The sequence below is a fragment of the Lepidochelys olivacea genome (assembly GCF_965140295.1).
Source record: "Lepidochelys olivacea isolate rLepOli2 genome assembly, chromosome: 2".
In the NCBI taxonomy this organism is placed as follows: Eukaryota; Metazoa; Chordata; order Testudines; family Cheloniidae; genus Lepidochelys; species Lepidochelys olivacea.
In genome coordinates, this window is record NC_140412.1 from 106,867,066 (window position 1) to 106,893,442 (window position 26,377).

The 26,377-nt window shown below is 39.8% G+C and overlaps 1 protein-coding gene across 1 annotated transcript in view; it reads left to right on the forward strand.

Annotated features, from left to right (window-relative positions):
* Nucleotides 1–828: 828 nt before the first annotated feature.
* The window catches only part of GPLD1 (glycosylphosphatidylinositol specific phospholipase D1), a 40,909-nt gene continuing 15,360 nt past the window's right edge, over nt 829–26,377 (forward strand). Inside the window, 15 exon segments of the mRNA XM_084618516.1 lie at nt 829–848; nt 850–968; nt 4,675–4,730; nt 7,818–7,896; nt 9,879–9,976; nt 12,760–12,870; nt 13,182–13,230; nt 14,001–14,055; nt 15,114–15,221; nt 16,450–16,477; nt 16,573–16,712; nt 17,501–17,566; nt 19,544–19,664; nt 21,139–21,278; nt 22,498–22,684. Of these exon segments, the coding sequence (XP_084474642.1) occupies nt 844–848; nt 850–968; nt 4,675–4,730; nt 7,818–7,896; nt 9,879–9,976; nt 12,760–12,870; nt 13,182–13,230; nt 14,001–14,055; nt 15,114–15,221; nt 16,450–16,477; nt 16,573–16,712; nt 17,501–17,566; nt 19,544–19,664; nt 21,139–21,278; nt 22,498–22,684 (1,362 nt within the window). The 5' untranslated portion in view covers nt 829–843.

Consider the following 26,377-nt stretch of genomic DNA (forward strand, 5'->3'; position numbering starts at 1 on the left):
TGCATTGTCCTGTTGAACACTTGGGAGTAAAGTTAAGCATTCGTATAAGTCACTGCAAGATCTGGCCCCAAGTGACTTTTTCTTAGGTTTGCGGCTTTGCGACAGATTTTAAAATGGGACCAACTTTGCTCAAAGGCCTGTAAAACTTTTGATAAGCCTGAGCCCCAGTCCTACTGGACTCCACACAGGCACCAGAAACTGAAAAAAAACCAGCAAACACTCTTACAAGCTGTATTACAAGAGCCCACTCAACTCTTAGTGGAAAACAACCTAAACACCAGTTTTACAAACTTCACTGGGTTATGGGACCTAAACCACAGTTGTTGGTGGGAGGAGGGGTAATAAGTTCTGTGGTTACTCACCTCAAGCCTCATGAAACTTGTAAAACTGGTATTTATGTTGATTTCAGCTAAAAAATACCACTTTGTAATATTGTGTTGGTCTTCTATAAAATTTGATGTAGCGGCACAAGACAGCCATATGCCATACTACAAATATTTTTGAATGACCCTTTTTATTTTACAATGATATCTCTATTTAAAATACAGAAGTGCAGACGGTCAAGGAATAGAAGTTACCCTCCCATCGCTCTAGAAATGCCACAGATTTCAGAAGGGAAACATCCTGTAGGACAGATTTCTTTTGCCTTTGGTTATAAGATACATTCACTCTGACGTAAAAGATAAATGCTGATAATGATTAACATCAAACTGGAAAATGGGGGCATTTCAAATAACCTGGCAGTTTAGCCTCTGTGTCAGTGACATGCTTGAAAGGAGAGAAATATACTGTAACCTAGATTTCAAAGGTCACAGTAATACTGTCTCAAGCATTTTTAAAGCTATGATTTATGTGCCAGTATATTAGCAATATGGATGGTTTCAAGGTTTGGTCTGTTCTGCTGATTATAGTTTACAGCCTGTGCCAAAGATGTATGCTGTGCGGTATTTCAACACATATTGAAATAGGTAAGGTACATACAAAATATGCATTTTAGCATAATATTTTAAATTGCTTGCAAAGGGAAATGAATACAGGATTGGATAGAAAATTGGATCACTGGAAAGTGAAGGACAGTGATCATGCAAATTCCATCTTTCTTAGACTAAATAGCAGATATGAATGTCTGAGTATATATCCTGTCTGGAGCTTGTGCTGTAGCACTAGTTTGCCTGTTTATTTTTATGTTAGGTGTTTAAATCAATGTGAATTCTTCTATCTTCTAAAATGTGTGCGTCATGAAATTGGAATGTTTGTATTCGTGTCTATGGATCTTATACAAAAATGGTCTGGTTTTCAGAAAGAAGAGAAGAATAGCCTAATGCTTAACTTCACCAATACTATCATCTTTCTGATCACTGAATATGGGATATTTAAATTAGAAGTGATTTTCTAGGAAATAATTTATGGCTTATCTATATTTCTAAATGTTCTTTGTTGCTACATGGGTGTCTTAATTATCTCAGCTTTCTCCTTTCGAATTGTTTTTAATAATATTGTACATTTTCAAAGCATTATATATTAACTTCTTTGTAAAATAGGTAGTGAAGTATGATGCTGAATTTGTCATATAAGATTAAAAGTGCCAAAGTCTCTGTTGTACTTTTATTTCTGGTAGGTAGATATCCAGTTAAGCTAATGCCAAATAACATTATGCAACACAGAAGCAAGGAGAGATGGGGCAAACTGGGGTGGAGGGCAGGGGAAGAGGAATCAGAAATATTTTTGTTTGAATTTTTAAATAAATTCATTTTATTATTGCTTTCTGTAAATATTCTACCAAATGAGTTTACTGCAAGAATATTAATGGAAACAGTGAATTTTAAGTGAATGTTGCAGAGTGTTCACTCACAACAAATTTTTAATTCATAATTGGTGAGTACTTGCACCAGAAATCGTGACTCTTAGTATTCATCTTAACCAAATAGGGAATAAAAACATAGCATGTGGCCTTTGGCCAATCAAACTTCTCAAATGTCAAATATTGAATATTTGCAACTGTGAACAAGTTAGAGTAAGATTATGCACAGAATTTATTCAGGGCCAGGTTGGGCCCTCTTCTTGTGAGTAGTACTGTAGGCCTGGATTCTGCAAAGACATATGCAGATGCTTAACTTTATACACCGTGAGTAGTCCCATTGAAATTAATAGGACAACTCCATAGTGCATAAAGTTAAGTAGGTGCATACGTCTTTGTAGGATTTAGGCTTAAGGTGCTTACTGTGAATAAGGGTGGCAGAATCTGGTCCTCTGTCAGTAACTTGAAATAACACAAATGAGATAATTCCAAACTGCTTGCAGAAAATTCAGAGACAAAATTGACAGATTTATTCCAAATTTAATCTGTTCATTCTAATCAAGGACAAAATTGATATATTTTCCAAATTAAAAAAGGCTACATTTATTTAATCCAGTGGTTCCCAAACTTGTTCCGCCGCTTGTGCAGGGAAAGCCCCTGGCGGGCCAGGCCAGTTTGTTTACTTGCCATGTCCGCAGATTCGGCTGATCGTGACTCCCAGTGGCCGCGGTTCACTGCTCCAGGCCAATGGGGGCTGCTGGAAGCGGCAGCCAGTACGTCCCTTGGCCTGTGCTGCTTCCAGCAGCCCCCATTGGCCTGGAGCAGCGAATCGCAGCCACTGGGAACCACGATCGGCCAAACCTGCGGATGCGGCAGGTAAACAAACCGGCCCAGCCCACCAGGGGCTTTCTCTGCCCAAGTGGCAGAACAAGTTTGGGAACCACTGATTTAACCTATTGATCATGATTACCTGAATAATGTTCCTTATAATTTGCTATTGGGTCACAATTTTTAACCATATTTTAGTTATTTGTCTGAAAATACCACTCGTTGGACTCTACTTGCTATGGCCATACAAAAAGATTTGAATGGACAAACATATACATCTGAGTGGAGCTCCATTGAAGTCCATTCCTGAGGCTCTACCATTTTAAAGATCTGTCTGCGTAGATCAACTTGCAGAATCAATATATTTGATTAATATTGTGTATGGAGGAATAGAGGAAATAAATTGCCAATCCAAGAATTCTAGGCACTGGAAATTATATCCCTTCTCTGTTTAAAAAGTTCTGTATAGAACTAAGAAGTTGGAAAGGCCTATTAAATCATCTTGTCTATTCCCTTGCTGATGTGGGATTGTTCCTTAAATTGTCTGTGCGTGCTTTGTATAATATAATTTTAAATGGTCCAAGTTACATTAATAGTCAAAATGAAACCAGTATTGATAGCAAGAATTGAATAGCTGCTGGGTTTGCAGTTTAACCCAATCCTTTTACAGAGAGAATATGTGTAAATAAATTGTCTCCAGGGACTGTCACATTAACACAAGTCAAATGTAATCAAAGTTTGAACAATATTTCACTTTAAAAGAGTGATCGTTCCCCTCTATTCGACATTGGTGAGGCCTCATCTGGAGTACTGTGTCCAGTTTTGGGCCCCACACTTCAAGAAGGATGTGGATAAATTGGAGAGAGTCCAGCGAAGGGCAACAAAAATGATTAGGGGTCTGGAACACATGAGTTATGAGGAGAGGCTGAGGGAGCTGGGATTGTTTAGCCTGCAGAAGAGAAGAATGAGGGGGGATTTGATAGCTGCTTTCAACTACCTGAAAGGGGGTTCCAAAGAGGATGGCTCTAGACTGTTCTCAGTGGTAGCAGATGACAGAACGAGGAGTAATGGTCTCAAGTTGCAGTGGGGGAGGTTTAGATTGGATATTAGGAAAAACTTTTTCACTAAGAGGGTGGTGAAACACTGGAATGCGTTACCTAGGGAGGTGGTAGAATCTCCTTCCTTAGAGGTTTTTAAGGTCAGGCTTGACAAAGCCCTGGCTGGGATGATTTAACTGGGAATTGGTCCTGCTTCGAGCAGGGGGTTGGACTAGATGACCTTCTGGGGTCCCTTCCAACCCTGATATTCTATGATTCTATGTCCATTTATTTTATTCTGTAGTGTGAAGCTTGTCTAGTAAGTACTGCTTGGCAATATGCATGCCTAACCGATCAATGAGTAAACACTGTTTTTACTTTGCTGACTGCAGATTTTTGTTTTTCATGCATGGTAAAAATTAATCAAGTAGTTAAACATTAACAATGGGTCACAGGTTATATCTGATTCAATACCTTAGGGGAACAAAGAAACTTAAATGCTATGTCCTATAATAAGAATTAATTAAAATTACAAGGCTACTTGGAATATGAGTTTGAAAGTAATTCTATCTAGTGGTACCTAGAATTTTGTGGAACATGCTCATTCACACAGCTCAGATACAGTATTTCATTTCTTAATTGTGATAGTCTGGGCTAGGATGTAAGGAGACCCTTTGTTGTGTTACAGTACTAGGCTGGCCAATGCAGCTTGTGATTTCTCTGAATGGGAGAGTCAAGGAGAACAAGGTCTCAGTCTGTGTCCAAAAGCATCAAAGAAACATCATCTTTGCATTTATTAAAACCGAGTGACATCTATTTGCTATGAGGAGAGAACATGTCATTTACCACATGGGAATTGTCAAGAGGAGTGATGTGCTGTACGCCAATGTCACTTGTGTTATAAGTACTCTTAAATTCATTCTAGCACCTACATTTTGACAGTACTTCTAACTAAAGATGGGCCTAGCCACAGTACTTTTAAGTCAGTTTTTAATATTATATGTTTTTCAGCACATCGAGCTCTGGAATTTTTCAGTAAACATGAAGGGAATGTTAACTATAGAAAGGTAAGGAAGCATATTACTGCTTAATTGCATATATGTTGTGACAATTTCCTCTGCCCTCTTTTTGTCTATTTGTCAATCTTCAGACAGTGAATTCTTCAGATTCACGCCTTTTCTGTGTGGAAAGTGCTTTGCCTATGCTGCATGCAACCAGAAATAAATACATAATAACTACCATTAGGTATATACTGTGTAGTTGTACAGAATTTTTTCTACTTGTATTCTTACCAACTATCTTAAATTAATTTGCATTCCTCTTGAGGTAGATGTCTGGAGGAATTAATCAATGACTCTTGGAATGGAGATTTAACAACAAAAACAAGTAACAAACAAGAGTCAAGTTTGTGTTTCATCAGCCACATGTAATATCACTTCAGATGACAGAAAAGGTTTGTGTAATTAGAGCCCACTTCTACAATCTTACCAGAGCCAGAAAAGCACTTTAAGCATATGCTTCTCTTTAAGTATGTCTGAGTAATTGCATTGAATGTGTGCATACAAACTTGTATATACAGTAAAAGCTTTGTTATCTCGCATGTTGGGGAAATGGGGGTGCTGGTAAATCAAAAATTCCAGTTAACTAAGAGTTATACTTACCAATGGAATATCAATTTTCAAAGAATTAGAATACAATAAAATGAATAAAGTAGAAAATAGTAAACAGGTACTTACCAATCGTGCAGTAGTACTGCACTGCAGAGTGGTTGGTTTCTTGAAGCACTTAGGTGTATTCAGGTACAGTTTTCTATACAGTAGGTTATCTTAAGACACTACATATCACTATGGCCAGCACATGGCATACGCCCAGATCACTAAAAATACACTTAATACTGAAACTGTACTGAACATAATTTTATCTTTCTTTGATGATTCAGAAGGCACTTCAGGATCTTGCAGTGCCTTGGGGTCAGCATTATCAACATCAATTATCATTGTATATGTAGAAGGTGTAGGAGATTGGGCTGAATCTGTAATGACCCTATGACACACTCTGGAATCTGCTTTTTTTTAATGGTTTCAGAGTAGCAGCCATGTTAGTCTGTATCCACAAAAAGAAAAGGAGTACTTGTGGCACCTTAGAGACTAACAAATTTATTTGAGCATAAGCTTTCGTGAGCTAGAGCTCACTTCCTCGGATTCATGCAGTGGAAAATACAGTGGGGAGATTTTATATACACAGAGAACATGAAACAATGGGTGTTACCATACACACTGTATCGAGAGTTATCAGGTAAGGTGAGCTATTACCAGAAGGAGAGGAAAAAAACCTTTTGTAGGGATAATCAAGGTGGGCCATTTCCAGCAGTTGACAAGAATGTGTGAGGGAGGGGAGGGGGGGAGAAATAAACATGGGGAAATAGTTTTACTTTGTGTAATGACACATCCACTCCCAGTCTTTATTCAAGCCTAATGTAAGGGTGTCCACTTTGCAAATTAATTCCAAATTCAGCAGTCTCTCGTTGGAGTCTTTTTTTTAAGTTTTTTTGTTGAAGAATTGCAACTTTTAGGTCTGTAATCAAGTGACCAAAGAGATTGAAGTGTTCTCCGACTGGTTTTTGAATGATATCAGCTTGCTTACTTATCTTCTGCCTCTTTTGCATAAAAGTAGAGTGCAGAATGTGCAATTGCATAACTTCCTGGGCAGTACACTAGTCCCAGTTACTAGACTGAAGATTTGTATTGGGAGATACCAGTAATGCTGGTTAATAGAGCTTTCTGGTTGCTAAAAGTGCTGGATAACACAGTTTTTACTGTAGTGTGTTTAAAGTGCTTTTGGTATCCTTCAATGCAATATAAATTTTATTATTTATATTTAGGCCTGTCAAGCGATTAAAAAAATTAATCGTGCAATTAATTGCATGGTTAAACAATAATAGAATACCATTTATTTAAATATTTTTGGATGTTTTCTACATTTTCAAATATATTGATTTCAGTTACAACACAGAATACAAAGTGTACAGTGCTTGCTTTATATTTATTTTTATTACAAATATTTGCACTGTAAAAAAACAGAACCACAAAAAAGAAAATCAACCTGCTGGTGGCATCTGACTCAGATGATGAAAATGAACATATGTTGGTGCGCGCTGCTTTGGATCGTTATGGAGCAAAACCCATCATCAGCATGGACACATGTCCCCTGGAATGGTGATGGAAGCATGAAGTGACATATGAATCTTTAGTGCATCTGGCACATAAATATCTTGCGATGCTGGCTACAACAGTGCCATGCAAATGCTTGTTCTCACTTTCAGATGACATTGTAAACAAGAAGAGGCAGCATTATCGCCTGCAAATTGTAACCAAACTTGTTTTTCTGAGTGATTGGCTGAACAAGAAGTGGGACTTGCAAGTTCTAAAGTTTTACATTGTATTTGTTTTTGAGTGCAGTTATGTAACAAAAAAATTCTACATCTGTAAGTTGCACTTTCACAATGAAGAGATTGCACTACAGTACTTTTATGAGGTGAATTGAAAAATACTGTTTCTTTTATCATTTTTACAGTGCAAATATTTGTAATCAAAAATACAAATATAAAGTGAGCACTGTACATGTTGTATTCTGTGTTGTAATAGAAATCAATATATTTGAAAATGTAGAAAAACATCCAAAATATTTAATAAATTTCCATTGGTATTCTATTGTTTAACAGTGCGATTAATCGTGATTAATATTTTTAAGCGCAATTAATTTTTTTGAGTTAGTCGTGTGAGTTAACTGTGATTAATCGACAGTCCTATTTATATTATTTGGTGTTTTCTCAGAGTACTGGTTTTACTTAAGTGTCCGTCCAATATTTTATTTTTTGTTATATAATGTAAATATTTTTGTTTCTTGTTTTGTGTGTTTGTTTTTGAAATCACTACAATATAAACTAGTTAGTTTAGACTCTCTTTTTTTTCTGCCCCATCTCTAATCTTGCAAACTGAAGTAATGTATTTGACTATTAGTTTTACTTTGGCAATATCTTGCTGAAGTGTAAATGTTGTCTTTGACTCATTGCACCTTAAATATTCAGAATAACCTTTTTCTGTTGTCGTTAATTGTATTCTGATTTCTTGTTCCCTCATCCTTTCCTCTCACAGTTGTTACTAAACCACCAGGATGCATTTCAGGCTGGGAGCCTTTATCCTGATGCCTTTTATCCTGTTATCTGCAGGAATGGTAAGAAGAGGGTTTATTATAGTGGAGCTGTAGTTAAGGATAAGAACAATTTCTGTTTAAAGATACTCTTCTAAATGCTCTAAAATCTGCATGGTTCCTCGGATTGCTTTGAAATTTCGTGGCTTCCTGGAGCTCTGGGTAGGGATAGTAATCCACATTTGGGGTTATTTGAGCAAGGGGTTCCTGAGACACAATCCTCTGAAAGAATCAGCTCTTAAGGTTCATAGATTCTACTAGCTTTTTGGGCATGCCTGGCTTCTAAAGTTCTACTGGCATAATGGGACACAAAAGGGAGGGTGAGCTGGAAATGGTGGCAGAGGTGGGGGGAGAGGCACTGTAGCGAGGCGCACACTGGGCCTCTCTGGTTTTGGCCCCCTGTTGCCCTCTCTAATCAGTCAGGAACACCTCGCTTGATGCAACACCAGTGTTCTTTATTTACAGTTGTTTTCCCGCCACTGCTTTCCACCTATGTATGGGTTTCGCAGCCAACTTTGCCAAGTGCAGGCCTGGCCAGCAACAGACCAGAAAGCTCCCAGTTCCCTCTGTGCCTGGTCTTTTTCTTCCCTCCTTCCTCTGGCTTCCTCCCAGCCTTAATAACCCTGGCTAATGAGGCTGGCAGGTGCTGCCCATTACCAGGCAGACACAGGGCTATCCAGCCAGCTCCAATCCATTACCCTTGATTGGGGTTGCAGTGGCAGGGGCTGATTAAGTGCTTCTCACTCAGCACCCTGTCACAGACACATGTCAGTTTGCTCTTAAGTTAGGTCTACACATTACTTCAGTAAAACTTACGTTGCTCAGGAGAGGGTGAATAATCCACACCCCTGAGCAACATAAGTTATACTGACCTAAGCAGCAGAGTGGACAGTGCTATGCCAGCTGGAGAGCTTCTCCTGCTGACATAGCTGCCACCTCTCACAGAGGCGGAGTTAAGCCGACAGGAGAGCTTTGTCCCATTGACTTGGAGTGTCTTCACCAGAAGTGCTACAGTGGCACAGCTGCAGTGTAGACATAGCTTATCTCATGACTGTTTGGGGGCCTATTTGAAATCAATTTGAATCTTAATCCTTTTTTTTTGGAGAACAAAAGTCCATATAAAAAAATTACTACTACAACTGGCATGATTGGTACCAATAGCTACATCTTCCCATGCTTCCAATTCATCTCCCCTTAAAAGTGTAAGGAAAATAGTCGGCAGTGAAATCATCCAGGGGACCCTGTCGATTTTGTTAGCATTTATACAAAAAAATCATGTTCTTTTCATCCATCTTCTTTCCGGATTCTAGAAAATCTATTTGCTCTCTTCCTCCCCCAGTACAAGAGCTGCACTTGGATAGAATTCAAAGTTACGCTACTAGGCACTGTAAAATGAACTCCCAGAGCATTACATAGGCACATAGAATTTGCTCTCCTGGCTCACTATCAGGTGAGACCAGATCTGAATTGTCCAAGTCCAAGCGAGGCCAGAGATTGATACTTCAGACAAAGACCTAATCTCCCCACACAAACTGATAATATACCTAATCAGTTTTGCAACTGATGACACAGTTGATGTACCGTTTCCTTCCAGACCCCTGTGGAAGTCAGCTCATGCCCTGAAGCATGGGATTTTGATTTGCCTGGATTCCCCACTAGCTTGTATTACCATAAAATCGAGTGCATTCATTTGGCCACCAGCCGCTCTCTTCACTCTGCTAGACTTCTCCCCTTAAGGTGTAATATCCTTTTCTATATCTCACTTACTCACAATCCCTGAGGACAGAGCGGGGTTTGGAATAAGGCTTCCACATGTTTCCATCAAAAATACGGCTGGTAAATGTAGTATCTGTTTTGACAATATAAAATATGCACAAATGCTTTTCAGTGATTCTTGGTACAATAAAACGTTTCAAAAGTAACATTCTTTCAGTGTGCAATTGAGCAGAAATCCAACATGTGGAGCAGTTCAAATCAAGGTATAATTTTGTCTTTTGATGTTGCAGGAATATTCCATCATGTTTCTGAAGACACTCACTGGGCACCATTTCTCAACACTAGTATCCATTACATCAGGAAGAAGTATCCTCAGCCTTGGGAGGAGGTAGGAAAACCCCTTGAATTTGCATGGGCTTCTTAAAGCCTCTACCAACCATCTTTTTCACCTAAACAATACTGCCAACTTCAAGAGATCAAAAATCATGAGTTGGACCCTACAAAATCACAAGATTAAAAAAAAATTATGTTTTTTAGGTCGGTCTCTTGATATTTGAACTCCCCTGCCGATCACCAGGGTGTGTGCATGTGACAATTAGTGTTGCCCACTTTCCGACATGTACTAGATAAAGTGGTTTGGGCCCCTCACATCTGCTTTTCACCTCTCACCCCCACATCTGCTTTTCTCCTGCCCAGCAATTAATCCTGTTCCCCAATCCCCCATCAGTTCTGTCATCACCACCCCATCAGTTCACCCTCCCAGCACTCACCCCCACCTGCTCAGAACCCACCATCAATACAGCCCCATCAGCCCTCCAGCTGCCTCCAGGTGATGGTTCAGCTCTCCCAGCCTCACCTCTGCTCCTTTTAGGATTCTTTGCCCTCCCCAGGCCTGGCGAGGCTGCAATGGGGTACCTTCTCCCACTTCCCAGGCTGTCAGTCAGAGCCCAGTTGCCCGGGGCTGACAGCGATTTCAAAGTAAAATTAAGTCTCACTCATGATCTTGAGATAGAACTCTCAGATACCAGTGTGATTGGGGTCCCAGTGCGGGCCAGCTGAGGTCACTCAATTAGGGTGAACTGAAAAGAATGCAGCAGATAATCCCCAAAGTTGGGGGATATTTTTAATAATTAGATTTACCAAACCAGCATAAAACAGCTTCTTTATGATGACCTGACTGGTTGCCCAGATACCAACAACACAGTTCCCTTAAAGTAACCCAGTCTCAGGCCTCCATCCAGGTACCTAAGTCAAATATGATGAAGATCTCTGAAAATCTTATTTCATCATATAAAAGAAAAGGTTCTACCAATCCCAAAGGATCAGAAACATTACCTCCAAGTTAATGAATATTCCAGATCTTACCCAAATACACGCTACAGCCAATTCTTATTCACTAAACTAAAATTTATTTAAAAAGAAAAGGGAGCGAGTATGGTTAAAAGATCAATATACATAGACATGAGTTCAATTCTTGAGGTTCAGATACATAGCAGAGATGGTGAGCTTTGTAGTTGCAAAGAGTTCCTTTAAAATTTAGCTCATAGGTTATAGTCCAATGTCATATCATATTCAGGGTGTACCATCTTAACTGGGATCTCATCTTGCAACTCAAACTTCCCTGGATGAAGCTTAAGCAGATCTGAGATAAAAAGGATCAGGACCCAAGGAACTTTTATATAATTTCAGGTCTTCTTTGACAAGTTGGAGCCCCTTGGGGAGCAACAGGTAATCAGGTCTTTGAAGTGGGTCCATCATCGGTACTTAGCTATACGAATTAACATAAAACAATCCCCTGTTCCTCCACCATTCACCAATGATTTGCTATACATTTCAAAGAGGGATGAATACAGAGCTATCCCATGTTTACACTTCATTTAAATGCTAGGATGTTCTTTTGATCTTTGAATTATCAGAATATGGCATAGACAGGTACTGTTTGTTACATTGTTGACCACTGCCCATACATATGTAAATACACAAAACCACAAACATTATCTCCCCACATGTCTTTAAGGGTTGAATTTGAGTCATTTATTTTGCAGGATGTTTAACCCTTTCTGGCCATGGGTCACATTCAGGGTTGTTGTTTTTTTCCAGCCACAGCTGGATCATATCCTTGGGGGTCATATCCTAGCTCCTGCCCCCTGGAGAGTTTACCAGTTTTGTAAAATGTTGCCAGTCTTTGCTCAGGAGAATCCAGTAATTGCAATAGCAATTCAAGGCATTTTATAGATCAGCTCTGAAGTGCATTCCCAAACCTCCCAGGTTTAGGAATGCAAAGAGCTTGCACAGAGGCTGCCTGCATTTTCCCTGGCTCTGAACAGTACTATTCATGTGGACTATTTAACTTTCATGAGCTGTAAAGTTGTTGAGAGGAAAAATGTATCAGTTTCATATTTTAAAAAAATCTCTAAAAGTGATCGTGGTTTAGGGAAGACCACCGACTCTTGAAGAAACTCAACCAACACTGCTGAGGAATGAGTTCACAAATAACTTCTCTACTTTTTGCCTATGAAAGCTTGAAATAAATTTCTAATTAGACACAAGGTGGGACTTCATATCATATTGTATTAGAAGTGGATATGTCTATTCCTAAGTGACAAAGGAATTCCTCTGAAATTATTCAGTGCTTTATTCTTCTACCTTTATGTTGAGTAGTGCTTGCCCAGGTACTCCACTGCCTTGTCCATGAGACTACTAGCATAAGTATGGTTAAGTGGGCTCAGTCTTGAAGGATGTCGTCGTGCTGAATATTCTGTCCCTGTTCCAGCATAGCACTGATATGCCTAACTCAAAGCAGATGAGTAGGCCTACTGACATCAGTAAAGTCAAGCATGTAACTCTGTAGACTTGGACCTAATGCAGTACTTAATGTTAGGAATATAACTAAATGCCTTGCAGGATCAGGAACAAAGACCCAGATCTTTGAACGTATTTAGGCTACTAACTTCCAATGAAATCAGTGGGAGTTAGGCACCTAAATACCTTTGAGGTTCTGGGCCAGAGTTCTCGGCACCTTGCAATATAGAGCCCTTAGTGAGAAATGGTTGCTGAATTGTATATTTATTTAATGCACTGAGCAGATGAAATGCTAATAACTTTTTTTAAAGATAGTGGGGCTGTAGTAAAGTGATTGGACATTACTACGTACATATTATTGTTGTTTAGGCTACAGAGAAACTGGTGGCTTTCCTGTTTGGAATTGCCTCACATATGGTGGCAGATGTGAGCTGGCATAGCTTGGGCATTGATCAAGGATTTCTAAGGACCATGGGAGAAGTAAGTGTACATCATTTTTGTTAGTTAATCATATCTGTAGATATTGGTATTGGTAACTTGTATTTACAAATAGGCTTTTAACCCCGGGGGGAAAATCTAGGTCTCTGACCTTGGAAAGACTTATGTGCACATGCTTAACTTCACACACTGATATAAAAAACATTTTTCAGGACAAAGTTGGCTAAATTTTGGGCGTATCAACGTTAGTGTCACTTTACTTGTCCTTTTCTGTTTGTACTGAAGGATGAGCAAAATTGGCTTATTGTAATTGGTTTTATACATGAAATATTCTTTTTTTAATTTTTCCCCAGATTGATTTTCATGGCTCATACTCAGATGCTCATCGTACTGGTGATTTTGGTAATTTTTATTTTGACTGATATGAACCAATGAGGTCCCAGTCCCTCTGTGAATACCAATCTAGTGCATAGTCAAATTGTGGGGATGATTCTGCCCCCTGTATGCTGATCTGATGGTGTACAGGAATCAGAAATGAGCCACAAGGACCCTGTCCTGTCTCCTTTCCACCATCCCGCAAGCCCTGGTGTAGGACCCATGTGGATGGTGGCTGGAAATAGGAAGGGTGAATGCCAAACTGTTCAGCATTATGTAGATTCTGGGCTGCAATGCAGGTGTTGTTGTAAATTAAGGTAGTGCCACTTCTCCCTCCCCATCCCTGCCTATGTCATTTTGGCTCCCTTTGGCAACAGATTCTGGATGGCCAGATTCTGCATAAAATCACCTTTGCCCTCCCACCCTGGGGCTGCAGCTGCTGTGCATCTCTCAGAAGACATGCTGCAGAACCTGGCCATTCCTACTTAAAGCCAAAATGTGAGCAGGAGAACTTCAAAGTTAAACTGAGTCACTGCTCTGAGTTTAAATATGATAATGCTTTTATCATGTTCTGGAAATGCAGAATGCTTATCCTCACTCTTCCTTGCAAGTATACCAGCAACATATTCCAAGTCAGAAATATTTACATACCTAAAATGGAACTCTACCGTATTAACACACACAGGAGCCACATGGAGTACTGCCAACGCCCAGTGATAGACACCATTTTAAAAAAGAAATTGAGGTTGTGTGCTAATATAGTAAAACTGATTTTTTTCCCCTCTCTCTAAATGTAGGAGGTGACGTATTAAGCCAATTTGAGCTTGATTTTAGTTACCTGAAAGCAGCCTGGTAAGAGCAATGTGCTTAAGCTGTCAATGTTTTGAAGAAATACTCTCATTAATTTTTGCTGCACGCATAACACATAGTGTAGATGATAATTTCAGGATGTTCTAATAAAGTAATATTTATTTGTATTATTGTAGCACCAAGAGGCCCCAACTAAGATCAGAAAGTCATTGTGCTAGGCACAGTACACACACAGGGTAAGAGAGAGTCCCTGCCCTGAAGAGCAGACAACGGGGAGGGAGAAAGGAAGTAGCAGTATCCCCATTTTACACATGAGAAAACTGACACACAGAGATGAGGATATTCACACTGGTCACGCAGGAAACCAACAACTACAAAAATTAGTTTTAAAAATTGTTTGCTGGAAAGTCCCAGCCGTTCTTTATATAACTCAATGGCAATATCTTTATATGGGATACCTCTGTTTAGTTTAGCTATGTTTTGGTGTTTTTATGCAAATTCTTACTAGTTTTTTTTAGAAATAAAGATGTGTGGTTGTCAGTATTTAAATATTTTTCATTGTGTAATAAATTATAAAGTAGTCCCTATTGGTTATTTTATGTCCCATAAATTGAACATCACTAAGAGAAGATTTGAAATTAACATCAAATGGACACTTGCTTCAATTAAACCTCGACATTGCGAATCAAGAGTAATACATCAACATCAGGTGCATTTTAAAACAGTTTTAGACATTTTCTTGTAACTTACAATTTTCAGGTACAGTATTCTTATTTAACAATTACATTGAAACATTGATTATGTCTTATTTTGTGTGACATAGGGTGAAGTTCATCCCAGTGCAGAAGGTCCTTGTCACTGTTTAAGCCCTGTCATAGGTCTGTGCTAAAGGTGGGGTAGGAACAATTGTGCTAGCTCTGAATAGGCTGATCTTAGCAGGGCGAGGGATAGGCTGGGGACAGGACAGAGGAGAGGACACAGTCCAAGACTAGGCAGATCTACTAGCCAAGAATCCCATGGAGGGAGTTATATAAAATGAATCGTGTTTTATTGGATTAAATGGGAAATATTAGTTATAACACCTCAGTATTGTTTTTTAGGTATGTACCAGTCAAAGACCTGCTAGCTATCTATAAGGAATATTATGGCCAAGAAGTAATAACCGAAGGCACAATTATTGACTGTACTTACCTGCAGTTTCTCGAATTGTAAGTCACTGAGTTGTGAACTTCTTATTTCACAAAACATATGGGGAAAAATTATAATAACTCTCATAGTAAATCACTGAACCTGCATCTCTATGTTAGAGATTAACCAAACTCAAACTTCTCTCTCAGACACCCTTGAACTTTGGGGAAATTTGGAATGAAGGTTTGGATCTGTATCTAAGTTTCACAGTTGTTACATTTTATAAATGAATATGACGTATATGATGAATACAATAGTTAGGCTGTATGTCTTAACAACATAAACCGGCCTGTGTTGCGAGGTAACAGCAATGTTTTGAAGCATGGCCATGTTGTGGCACTTCAGCAGTAAAACTGATCTTCTTCAATGAAGAGTGCAATATAGATGTGTAGCTATAGCTAGCTCTCTTGCCCACAGACATTTACACCAATGCAGACACTTCCAGAATACTACAGGTCTGAAGGATAGGAAGTGAAGTTGTTCCTCTTAGTTAAGAGAACCTGAAATGCGGTAATGACTACTTTAGAATATTTTGAGTCTCCTACCTATGTTCATTAATTCAATTATTTACTAATTGGCTATGTCTACGTTACCCAACAGTGGCGGCTACATATAGGGTATATGTAGCTACATGCCACAGTGAAAAGCAAGCTGCATCCACGATGCCGTGTGTAGCTGCATGTGTCAGTGAAAGGCTCTGGCAGTGGAGAAAGGCTTCAGCAGCTCTCCCACTGCCAGAGACTTTCGCTGCAACAAGTAAAGGCTCTGGCAGGAAAAGGCAGTCGGGAAAGAATGAGCCTTCTGCTGCTGAGCCACTGCCCACTCCCCACTGCCTCCCTCCACCATTGGGGAGGCAATGCTTTGGCAAGTAGAGAGCCATGTGTACGTGGGTATCTACCCACAGGCTTCAGGTATGTCTTTACTTTATTGGCCTAAGGAGTGCCTCACATTCTACACTGCTATTTATACCTGCGCTGCAGGGAGTGTAGGTGTACCTGTCGTTGTGCTGAGTTGCAGAGCAGTGTAGAAAGCACAAATATTAAGAAATACCATCAAGATCACAATCTCTGATGTCACAGATCTTATGATGATATAGTAACAAACAAAGAAATCTCTCAAAGTTACCATCCTTAAAGTTGGATAAATACTGGGTTATTATATAGGGGTCCACAAAGGCTTTGAAATGGGGGTATTTTCATATTATTTGTTAATGAAACACATGTATCTGAAGATTATTTATTTTTGCAGGCATGGAGAAATGCTTGCTGTTGCCAAGGTAACTTATTTTTTTTTCTTGTTAACAACTAGGTACCTATTAATGTTAAGATACACTGAACCATTTCACTAATTATACTGTGTTTTGTTTCATAGCTTTTCCCATCGTATGCTAGCAAATCTCCATTTTTGGTGGAGAGGTTCCATGAGTATTTCCTTGGAGGACTGGATGACATGGCATTCTGGTCAAATAATATTTTTCAGCTAGCAAGCCACATGTTAGAAAATGGGACCAGGTGAGATGTTGTTTTATGTGTTAGGATGCACCTCTTATGAGACTACAGTAAAGTCAGATAATTTACCTTTGCTGTATTCAAGTTATGAAGTCTGTTTACTTGTTCTCAAGGAAGCAGGCCCAGTTCCAGAATTGGAGCCTAAAACTGAAGAACTTACTTAATTAGAATTCAATGAGACTTAGGGCCCAATCCAACTCCCAGTGAAATCAGAAGATTCTCGTTGAGTTCAGAGAGAGTTAAAATGAACCCTAATTGTCTAAGAGTTGCAAGTTCAGGCTCGTATTTAGCTGGTATTATTTTCATCGAAAACTTTATCACTATAATACCACTTACACAAATATTTCACCTTTGCCCAGATAGGTTCACAATCCTTCCTGTGGAGAGCAGATCTCAGACAATTATACTGTTTGTCTAGATGAATAATGTTACTGCATGAAAAATTGGAAAAAGCAAATCCTATAATCTGTTGTGTTACATGCTTGAAAAATGTCACTTTAATTAAAAACACTTTACCTTACTAGGATTAGCCGGTTATTAGTGCCAAAGTTGTTAAGTTGTTACATAATCACACATGAATTCTTATGGATTCTAAATAATTCATCAACAACTTAAAAAAATACAAAAGGAATTTCTAAGGAATATAACAATGCCCTAATTTTGAATAAGCAGGGGCTATTGAGGGAGATGACCTCACTTCCCAGAGGAGGAATCTCTATGGATGAAAGTTCTATTTAGTTTAACTTCCATTAGAATATATAAAAAACTGTGTGTTTTCAATATTTCTTCAGTGGCTGCTTCATACCTGAGAACCCTCTATTTATAGAGTGCAATGGGGAGCACAAGAACAGCAACATGTAAGTATAATCCTGAAAGCTGCAAAGATTTACCTCTGAAAGAAGATACGTCCATTTGTGTGGAAATCCAGTTACATGGGTAACCTATCAAGGTCCCTCACTTCTCCTTTTTGGAAAAACTCTACTCTAGGGGAGAAATTTCTTCATGTATGAAGAGAGATACTTGTTTGATCTTTCCTTTGGGTGAAACTTAGGCCCTCCCCAACCCAAATAAATTTGCTTTGTATAGGGAAACTTTGTAAGAGATGGGAAGGGCTTCATCTTGTTGCCAGTGGATAGGGTATGGAGTAAGCACTCTGCCTCTCGGGACTGCTGTTCCAGCACCTGGATTGGAGTAGGAGTGCAACATCTGCACACCCACGCATGAGGTCTGGTGGCTCACTGGCAATACACCTGTCTCTCACACAGCTAACATCAAAAAGCCCTACTATGTTGGTCTACGTGCATATGGAGTCCAGCTCTGTAGGACACAGGGTGTGTAGTCACCTGCACATCCATTCCACAGCTAACTTCCTGCTTGTGTTGTGTATGGCCTCTGTACTACTGGTGAATTCTCATTGAACTGAAACTGCAATGAGTCAAACCTAAGAACATCAGAGACACGGGAGTTAGTCAAACTTTGATCATAAGAATTCAGATCATTCCACTAAAATCTACACTCTAAGGGGTATATTTTTATTCCAAGAATTCATAATTAATCCTGGGAATTACATTCAGGATAAATAACATATTTAGTTTAGATAACAAAAAGATTCAGAGTTTTCTCAGCCTGTATATCTGAAGCTTTCGTATGTAATTCAGTTCAGTTTGCATCTAACTGGTACCGAGGCAATGGAGTGGGGCGGGGCAGCATAGAGAAATGGGTCACAGAGAGCTAACATGTAGGGGGGGTGAGAGAGAAAAAGCAAATTGATAGAGATGGAGAAGAGAATCAGCAAATAGAAGTAGCGAGAGAAAGAGAGAAAGCAAGATGGCAGAGGAGTAGGAGTTTCCTCTGAGGGCTGTGTTTCCCATTTGTACCTAAACCTCTTCACCCTCACTAGTAAACAAACAACTAATGCCCCATGCACAAACTGAAAAAGACTGGGGATTTTTGCTTGACAGGTAGATATGGGTATAAATCTCACATTTTGGGGAAGCCTGGAGGTGTGAGAGCTGCGCTACCTTTATCTTACCACTTTGTTATTTTGGATTTCAAGTTAGAAGAGATTAGCTTTTTATTTTATTTTATTTCCCCCTGTCTGCTTCCAGTGTTAGTCAGGGGAGACAATTAAATCTTCTGTAACCCTAACTTGCATTCCTTGCAACTCAAATGACTTCAACAGAGTATAAATTGGAGCAGGATTTGGTCTAATGTGTGTATGGCAATGGATTTACTAGCCTGAGGAAAGGCAAGTAGAGTATTTTAGAAATATACTCTAGTAATAACTTTCACAAATCATTTATTTGCTTGTCTGTGTATTACTGCTATCAAGATCACTAATAACTCATAAAAGAATTTGCATGCTTCTGGCTTTAAAAGAAAAGAATTTCAATACCCAGGTTCAAGTGACTAGTGTACAATATCTCAATTCAAATCCATTTGTAGACAACATGGTTTGAATGTTGTTCTTACACATTTATAGTGAACCAGTAAAAATAATACTGATGATGAGGGGAAAACACCTAATGATGCTGATGTAATAGGTAATATCCAAAGACTAGATTCTCAGCTGGTGTTAACTGGCATCGTTCTACTAACATCAATAGAGTTAAACTGATGTAACTCAGTAGTGAACCTGGTTCTAAGATCTTTTTACTATAAATATTGGGTAAACGGCCACCTGAATGGCATATGGCATGATCTTCAGCTTTTCTCATTCTATAATCATGGCATAAAATCTTCAGTCCAGTCATTACATTGCATTTAATGGGTTTATCTTGTTAATTGTCCCTTCAGCAACATTTCTAATTATTACTGCCTCTTTATCTCAACAGAATTATACAGTCCAAAAAGGAACAGCACAAGAGTGTGACTTCTTCACTCACACAAACAACTGAAAAGAATATAAATTATACGGAGAAAGGAGTTTATTTCAATATGCAATCCTGGGCAACAGTAAGTCTGTTTAGATCAATAGTGCAGGGGGAGATAGATGGGCCATGCAAAATTTGGATCTGCTATCAATTGTTTTAGTTCTTCAGTCTGGTACATTGCAGGAGGGAAGAGAGTCTCCAGATGGGGATGGTAGCATTTTACACATTGGAACAGTGGTTATGTTGTTGTATATAATGATATTACAGTATGTCTTTAATATTCATGCTTCATAGCAGCAGCTGGTTGCCCGCACGGGTCAAGAAGGAATCCTACTCTTAGTGCTGTTGTGAATTCTTTCCTAGTTGTGCTTTGGATTTCTTAGGGTTCTGCCTCTTTCTGAAGCAGCACTAAGGGCCTGATCCAAAGTCCACTAAGTCATACTTCTGGGTGAATTTTGTGACACTGTGCGTGTGCAGAATTCATGTCCCTGGCACATTTCTTTGCTTCCCCACAGAAAAATGACTTCTGATGGGGAAGCAAAGGGAAGCTGCAAGAGCAGTCACATGCCCCTCCCCAGCAGTGCAGGCAGGTTGGTTCAGGCGCCCAGAGCAGCTGGCTGAGACATAAATCACCTCTGGGGGCGGGGAGAGGAAGGCGCTTGGCAGTCATGCATGTGAGAGGAAAAGAGAGAGAGACACACACTCTATCCTTCTCACTCTTTATTGCAGCGTGCTCAGCATGTAGGGACAGGGCTTCGGGGTGTTTCTGAGGAAGTAGGCATGGGGAAGGCTCTGTCCCCTCAGGCAGAGCAGAATGTAGCAGCCTGCCTGCTTAGTGAATTGTCCCATTGCCTTTATGAATTCCCCTCACGAATATAAAACAGGTGTAAAAGTTTTAAGGCTCCTTTACTTTGCCAGAGTGGTATAAAGGACAGAATGGCTGTATAAATGCTTATGGTGCTTTAGTGATTAAAACAGGTCTACATTTTTGCACTGAAAAAATTTCCTGTCAAAATGTGCTCCATGAACTGTTTGCTACTGACCTTTCTGGAAATGGTCAGTAGCCAATATAAATTGTGAGTTTGATTCCACAGCCCTCACTTGCTCTTCAGTTACCTATAATGTAACCCCGAGCGCATGGCTGCGTATATTTGCTGACTAATAACTAGAAATAAAGGATCAAACCTAGCTACCTTACTATTAGGCAAGGGGTTTTGGGTATTTCCTCCAATGTTCCTCACTTCCATTCTCCATCTGTTGTATTGTAGTTTAAATAAATTACTGAAATAACTGAAACCAGAGTGATTATATTGTGTTATTTTGACAAATAAAATATGCAGAATTTTAAAATAGTGTGTGCAGAATTTTTAATTTTTTGGCACAGAATTCCCCCAGGAGTAACTGAGATCAATGTAAAGACTCCCACTGACCTACATGGGGCTTGGATCAGGTCCTTATTTGTTCAGAGTTCCTATTGGTAATGAAAATACACTGTGGATGTTTGTGGATGTTGTATTATTATTCCCATATTTCTTAAATTTTTACTTTTCTTTCAGAAGTCCCTCCACTTTATTAATGGTGCTTTTGCAAAGAATGTCAGGAGAGCATTTGCAGTCATGCATCAGCAATCCTCTAACCACGTCTCCAAGCCCACAGCCTCATACTTCCTGAAATCATCCTATGCCAGGCTTGGATGGTTGGTGCAGATTTCTCTCTCCTTTCTCCTTTCCCTCTCTCTTCATTTGTGAATATTTTAAGCAGCAACAAAAGTATTAAGTCTTTATTCCTTGAAGAGATTTTAAAGATACAGTTATGGGCCATATTAACCAGGATGCAAATGCTGGCAGCTGCAGAACAACTTACTTTAGCTTGGCATTGCTATGAGGTATTGAGATGTGGAGCCTTTTTGACTTTGGGGCACTGGTTTACTGCTGACCACATCCATATTGGTTGAAAGTCATGATCAAAGTTTGATCCAAAGCAAAACCCTGGTTCCAGATAACCCCAGTGCTTGGGAATGTTCAGATCTATATCAAAACTTTGTAGCTAGCCCCTATCTAATGAACAAGACCAAAACTCAAAATCTGATTATGTACAAACTTTGGGAAAGCTTGGATCCAGATTTGGGTCTGGATCTGAACAACATGATGACCATCACCATCTGATGACCATTTAATAGCCTGTGTGACATGAATGGGTTATCTCAGTTGACACTATTCTTGGTAGCATTTTTAGTAGAGAAACCAAGGACTGAATCAGCATGGAGAATGATACCTACCCTCTCTCCTCTCCAGAAGAGGATCCATCCTGATTATGACAGACATGCAATGGGGAAGAGAGATGGAGGAAGCTTGCATTGCTGCTAGTCTTGCTGTATCTGCTCTGGGATAAAAACTGGAGACTTCAGTCTCCAGGGCTGTTAATCTTGCACCCTTCACCAGTATTAAATTAATTTACTAAATAAATGCTAGTTTGTTCTTTCTCTGTCAACCTCTGTGAGCTCCATCAAGTAACTGAGGCTCACCAAACCAAGTCTAATGAACAGATCAGAAATTGAGGCACAAATCATAGCGAATGTGAGCAGCACTCTGTCATGCTTCTTTGTTTCTGTCTTAGACACTGCTTGGTGGCTGCCAAATGCTACAATTCAGTAAATAAGAACACTTTCTGATGGCAATCCATGCAGCTCACAGCCGTGTTAATAGAAGCTGCACCTCAGAGGCTCTAGTCAGTTTAGTTCAACAGAATAGGTCTGAGATTCAATAAGTTTAAATCACTTGGAAAATGGCTTTACAGACTCGTAGGACTACGAGATGGTGAAAGTGACCAGTTAGCTTTGAAATGTGAATGTTTACATTTGCTGAACCAATGTGGTAATTGATGCTATGCTTTTTGTTTTCTCCTTTGATGTACAGGGCAATGACCTCAGGTGACTTAAACAAAGATGGTTATGAGGATCTCGTGGTTGGAGCACCAGGATACAGCAGATTGGGCCATGTTCAGATAGGACGGGTGTACATAGTTTACAGTAATCGGTCAGGTTTGCCTCCAGTAAACATGGATCTAGACAAGGAAGCGGATCAAGTGCTGGAGGGCTGTCAGGTGGGGAATCAAGTCAGATATTTGTCATTTAAAACAATTTGCCTTTATTTTTTTATTAAAAGGTTAGTGCCCTTTATCCTTCCCTTGACTGATCAGTGGTGCTGTTAATTTTTTTCTCACAAAGAGCTGTCATCGTTTCTGAAATGTCTCTCCTGTAAATCAGGATGTTATGTGCATTTAAAGAAAAACAATCCCTGTTATTATAAAAGGTCCTTGTGGCTGAATTAAAGATGTTCTATTTATTCTTCTCTCCACCAGGCAAATTAACACTAAAACAAACTGGGACCCTTAACTGACACCGAGGTGGTGTCTATCCATGCCATGGGATCTATACTTAGCTACCAGGCCACTACATGGTTGGGCTGAAAACTGCCTTTTGCTTCTTTTTGAATACACGAGGGCTATTTATCTTACTTGTTTTATAGTGCCTCTGACTATAGTAGCTATAATACTGCTTAGGCATTGCTTGGAGGAGCTGGGAACCCCGCAACTTATGAATTTGAGTCTTGAGAGCTCAGTACCTATTTCCACTTGGCTTGGGGAGGATGCGGTGCACATTGTGCTATACATGTTTAGGAATCTCCAACCTACCTATTGGAGGTGCTCTTTGTGGATTCACAGCTCCTCCAGGTACAAAACAGAACAGGAAGCCACATAAATTACTCAGGTTTCAGAGTAGCAGCCGTGTTAGCCTGTATCCGCAAAAAGAAAAGGAGGACTTGTGGCACCTTAGAGACTAACAAATTTATTTGAGCATAAGCTTTTGTGAGCTACAGCTCACTTCATCGGATGCATTCAGTGGAAAATACAGTGGGGAGATTTATATACACAGAGAATATGAAACAATGGGTGTTACCATACACACTGTAAGGGGGTATTGCCAATTTAGAGAAGGACCGAGAAATCATACAGGAAGATTTGGATGACCTTGTAAACTGGAGTAATAGTAATAGGATGAAATTTAATAGAAGTGTAAGGTTATGCATTTAGGGATTAATAACAAAAATTTTAGTTATAAGCTGGGGATGAATCAATTAGAAGTAACGGAGGAGGAGAAGGACCTTGGAGTATTGGTTGATCATAGGATGACTATGAGCTGGCAATGTGATATGGCCATGAAAAAAGCTAATGCGGTCTTGGGATGCATCAGGCGAGGTATTTCCAGTAGAAATAAGGAGGTTTTAGTACTGTTATACAAGGCACTGGTGAGACCTCACCTGGAATACTGTGTGCAGTTCTGGTCTCCTATTTTTAAGAAGGATGAATTCAAACTGGAACAGGTACAGAGAAGGGCTACTAGGATGATCCGAGGAATGGAAAACCTGTCTTATGAAAGGAGACTCAAGGAGCTTGGCTTGTTTAGCCTAACTAAAAGAAGGTTGAGGGGAGATATGATTGCTCTCTATAAATATATCAGAGGGATAAATACCGGAGAGGGAGAGGAATTATTTAAGCTTAGTACCAATGTGGACACAAGAACAAATGGATATAAACTGGTCATTGGGAGGTTTAGACTTGAAATTAGACAAAGGTTTCTAACCATCAGAGGAGTGAAGTTTTGGAATAGCCTTCCAAGGGAAGCAGTGGGGGCAAAAGACCTATCTGGCTTTAAGATTAAACTCAATAAGTTTATGGAGGAGATGGTATGATGGGATAACATGATTTTGGTAATTTATTGATCTTTAAATATTCATGGTAAATAGGCCCAATGGCCTGTGATGGGATGTTAGATGGAGTGGGATCTGAGTTACTACAGAAAATTCTTTCCTGGGTATCTGGCTGGTGAATCTTGCCTATATGCTCAGGGTTTAGCTGGTAGCCATATTTGGGGTCTGGAAGGAATTTTCCTCCAGGACAGATTGGAAGAGGCCCTGGAGGTTTTTCGCCTTCCTCTGTAGCATGGGGCACGGGTCACTTGCTGGAGGATTCTCTGCTCCTTGAAGTCTTTAAACCATGATTTGAGGACTTCAATAGCTCAGACATAGGTGAGAGGTTTTTCGCAGGAGTGGGTGGGTGAGATTCTGTGGTCTGCGTTGTGCAGAAGGTTGGACTAGATGATCATAATAGTCCCTTCTGACCTTAGTATCTATGAGAGTGATCAGGTAAGGTGAGCTATTACCAGCAGGAGAGCAGGGCTGGGGGGACAGACCTTTTGTAGTTATAATCAAGGTGGGCCATATCCAGCAGTTGACAAGAACGTCTGAGGAACAGTGAGGGGTGGAGGTGGGAAATAAACATGGGGAAATAGTTTTACTTTGTGTAATGACCCATCCACTCCCAGTCTCTAGTGAAGCCTAAGTTAAATTGTATCCAGTTTGCAAATTAATTCCAATTCAGCACTCTCTTGTTGGAGTCTGTTTTTGTAGTTTTTTTGTTGAAGAATTGCCACTTTTAGGTCTGTAATTGAGTGACCAAAGAGACTGAAGTGTTCTCCGACTGGTTTATGAATGTTATAATTCTTGACATCTGATTTGTGTCCATTTATTCTTTTACGTAGAGACTGTCCAGTTTGACCAATGTACATGGCAGAGGGGCATTGCTGGCACATGATGGCATATATCACATTGGTGGATGTGCAGGTGAACGAGCCTCTGATAGTGTGGCTGATGTGATTAGGTCCTATGATGGTGTCCCCGAATAGATATGTGGACAGAGTTGGCAACGGGTTTTGTTGCAAGGATAGGTTCCTGGGTTAGTGGTTCTGTTGTGTGGTGTGTGGTTGCTGGTGCGTATTTAGTTCAGATTGGGGGGCTGTCTATAAGCAAGGACTGGCCTGTCTCCCAAGATCTGTGAGAGTGATGAGTCGTCCTTCAGGATAGGTTGTAGATCCTTGATGATGCGTTGGAGAGGTTTTAGCTTGGGGCTGAAGGTGATGGCTAGTGGCATTCTGTTATTTTCTTTGTTGGGCCTGTCCCGTAGTAGGTGACTTCTGGGTACTCTTCTGGCTCTGTCAATCTGTTTCTTCACTTCAGCAGGTGGGTACTGTAGTTGTAAGAATGCTTGATAGAAATCTTGTAGGTGTTTGTCTCTGTCTGAGGGATTGGAGCAAATGCGGTTGTATTGTAGAGCTTGGCTGTAGACAATGGATCGTGTGGTGTGGTCTGGATGAAAGCTGGAGGCATGTAGGTAGGCATAGCGGTCAGTAAGTTTCCGGTATAGGGTGGTGTTTATGTGACCATCGCTTATTAGCACCGTAGTGTCCAGGAAGTGCATCTCTTGTGTGGACTGGTCCAGGCTGAGGTTGATGGTGGGATGGAAATTGTTGAAATCATGGTGGAATTCCTCAAGGGTTTTTTTCCATGGGTCCAGATGATGAAATTATTCAGTTTCTATTAGGCTCATTAATAGGGCAGTTTACTAACCATGCAAATGGTTTCTGTGAAATGCTATGCTGTGATGTGACAGAGTGTGGTGAGTGACTTTGGCTTGAAATTGAACAGTAGTACTAGATGATGATATATTGAGTAATATAAAGATCATGTTTTGTTGTAAGCATCTTACTAAGAAGCAGAAAGACACACACACATACTTTAAGTACAATAGTTTCTAAAGCAAATGTGTTTAAGTCGTGAAGTGTCTTCTGCTCTTTTTTTTTTAACATAAATGTTATTGGTTCACAGACACAATGATAGTAACAGTGGGTATCCTAAGCATCACCTAAATGATAAGCAAAACCTGAGAAAAGGATGTAGC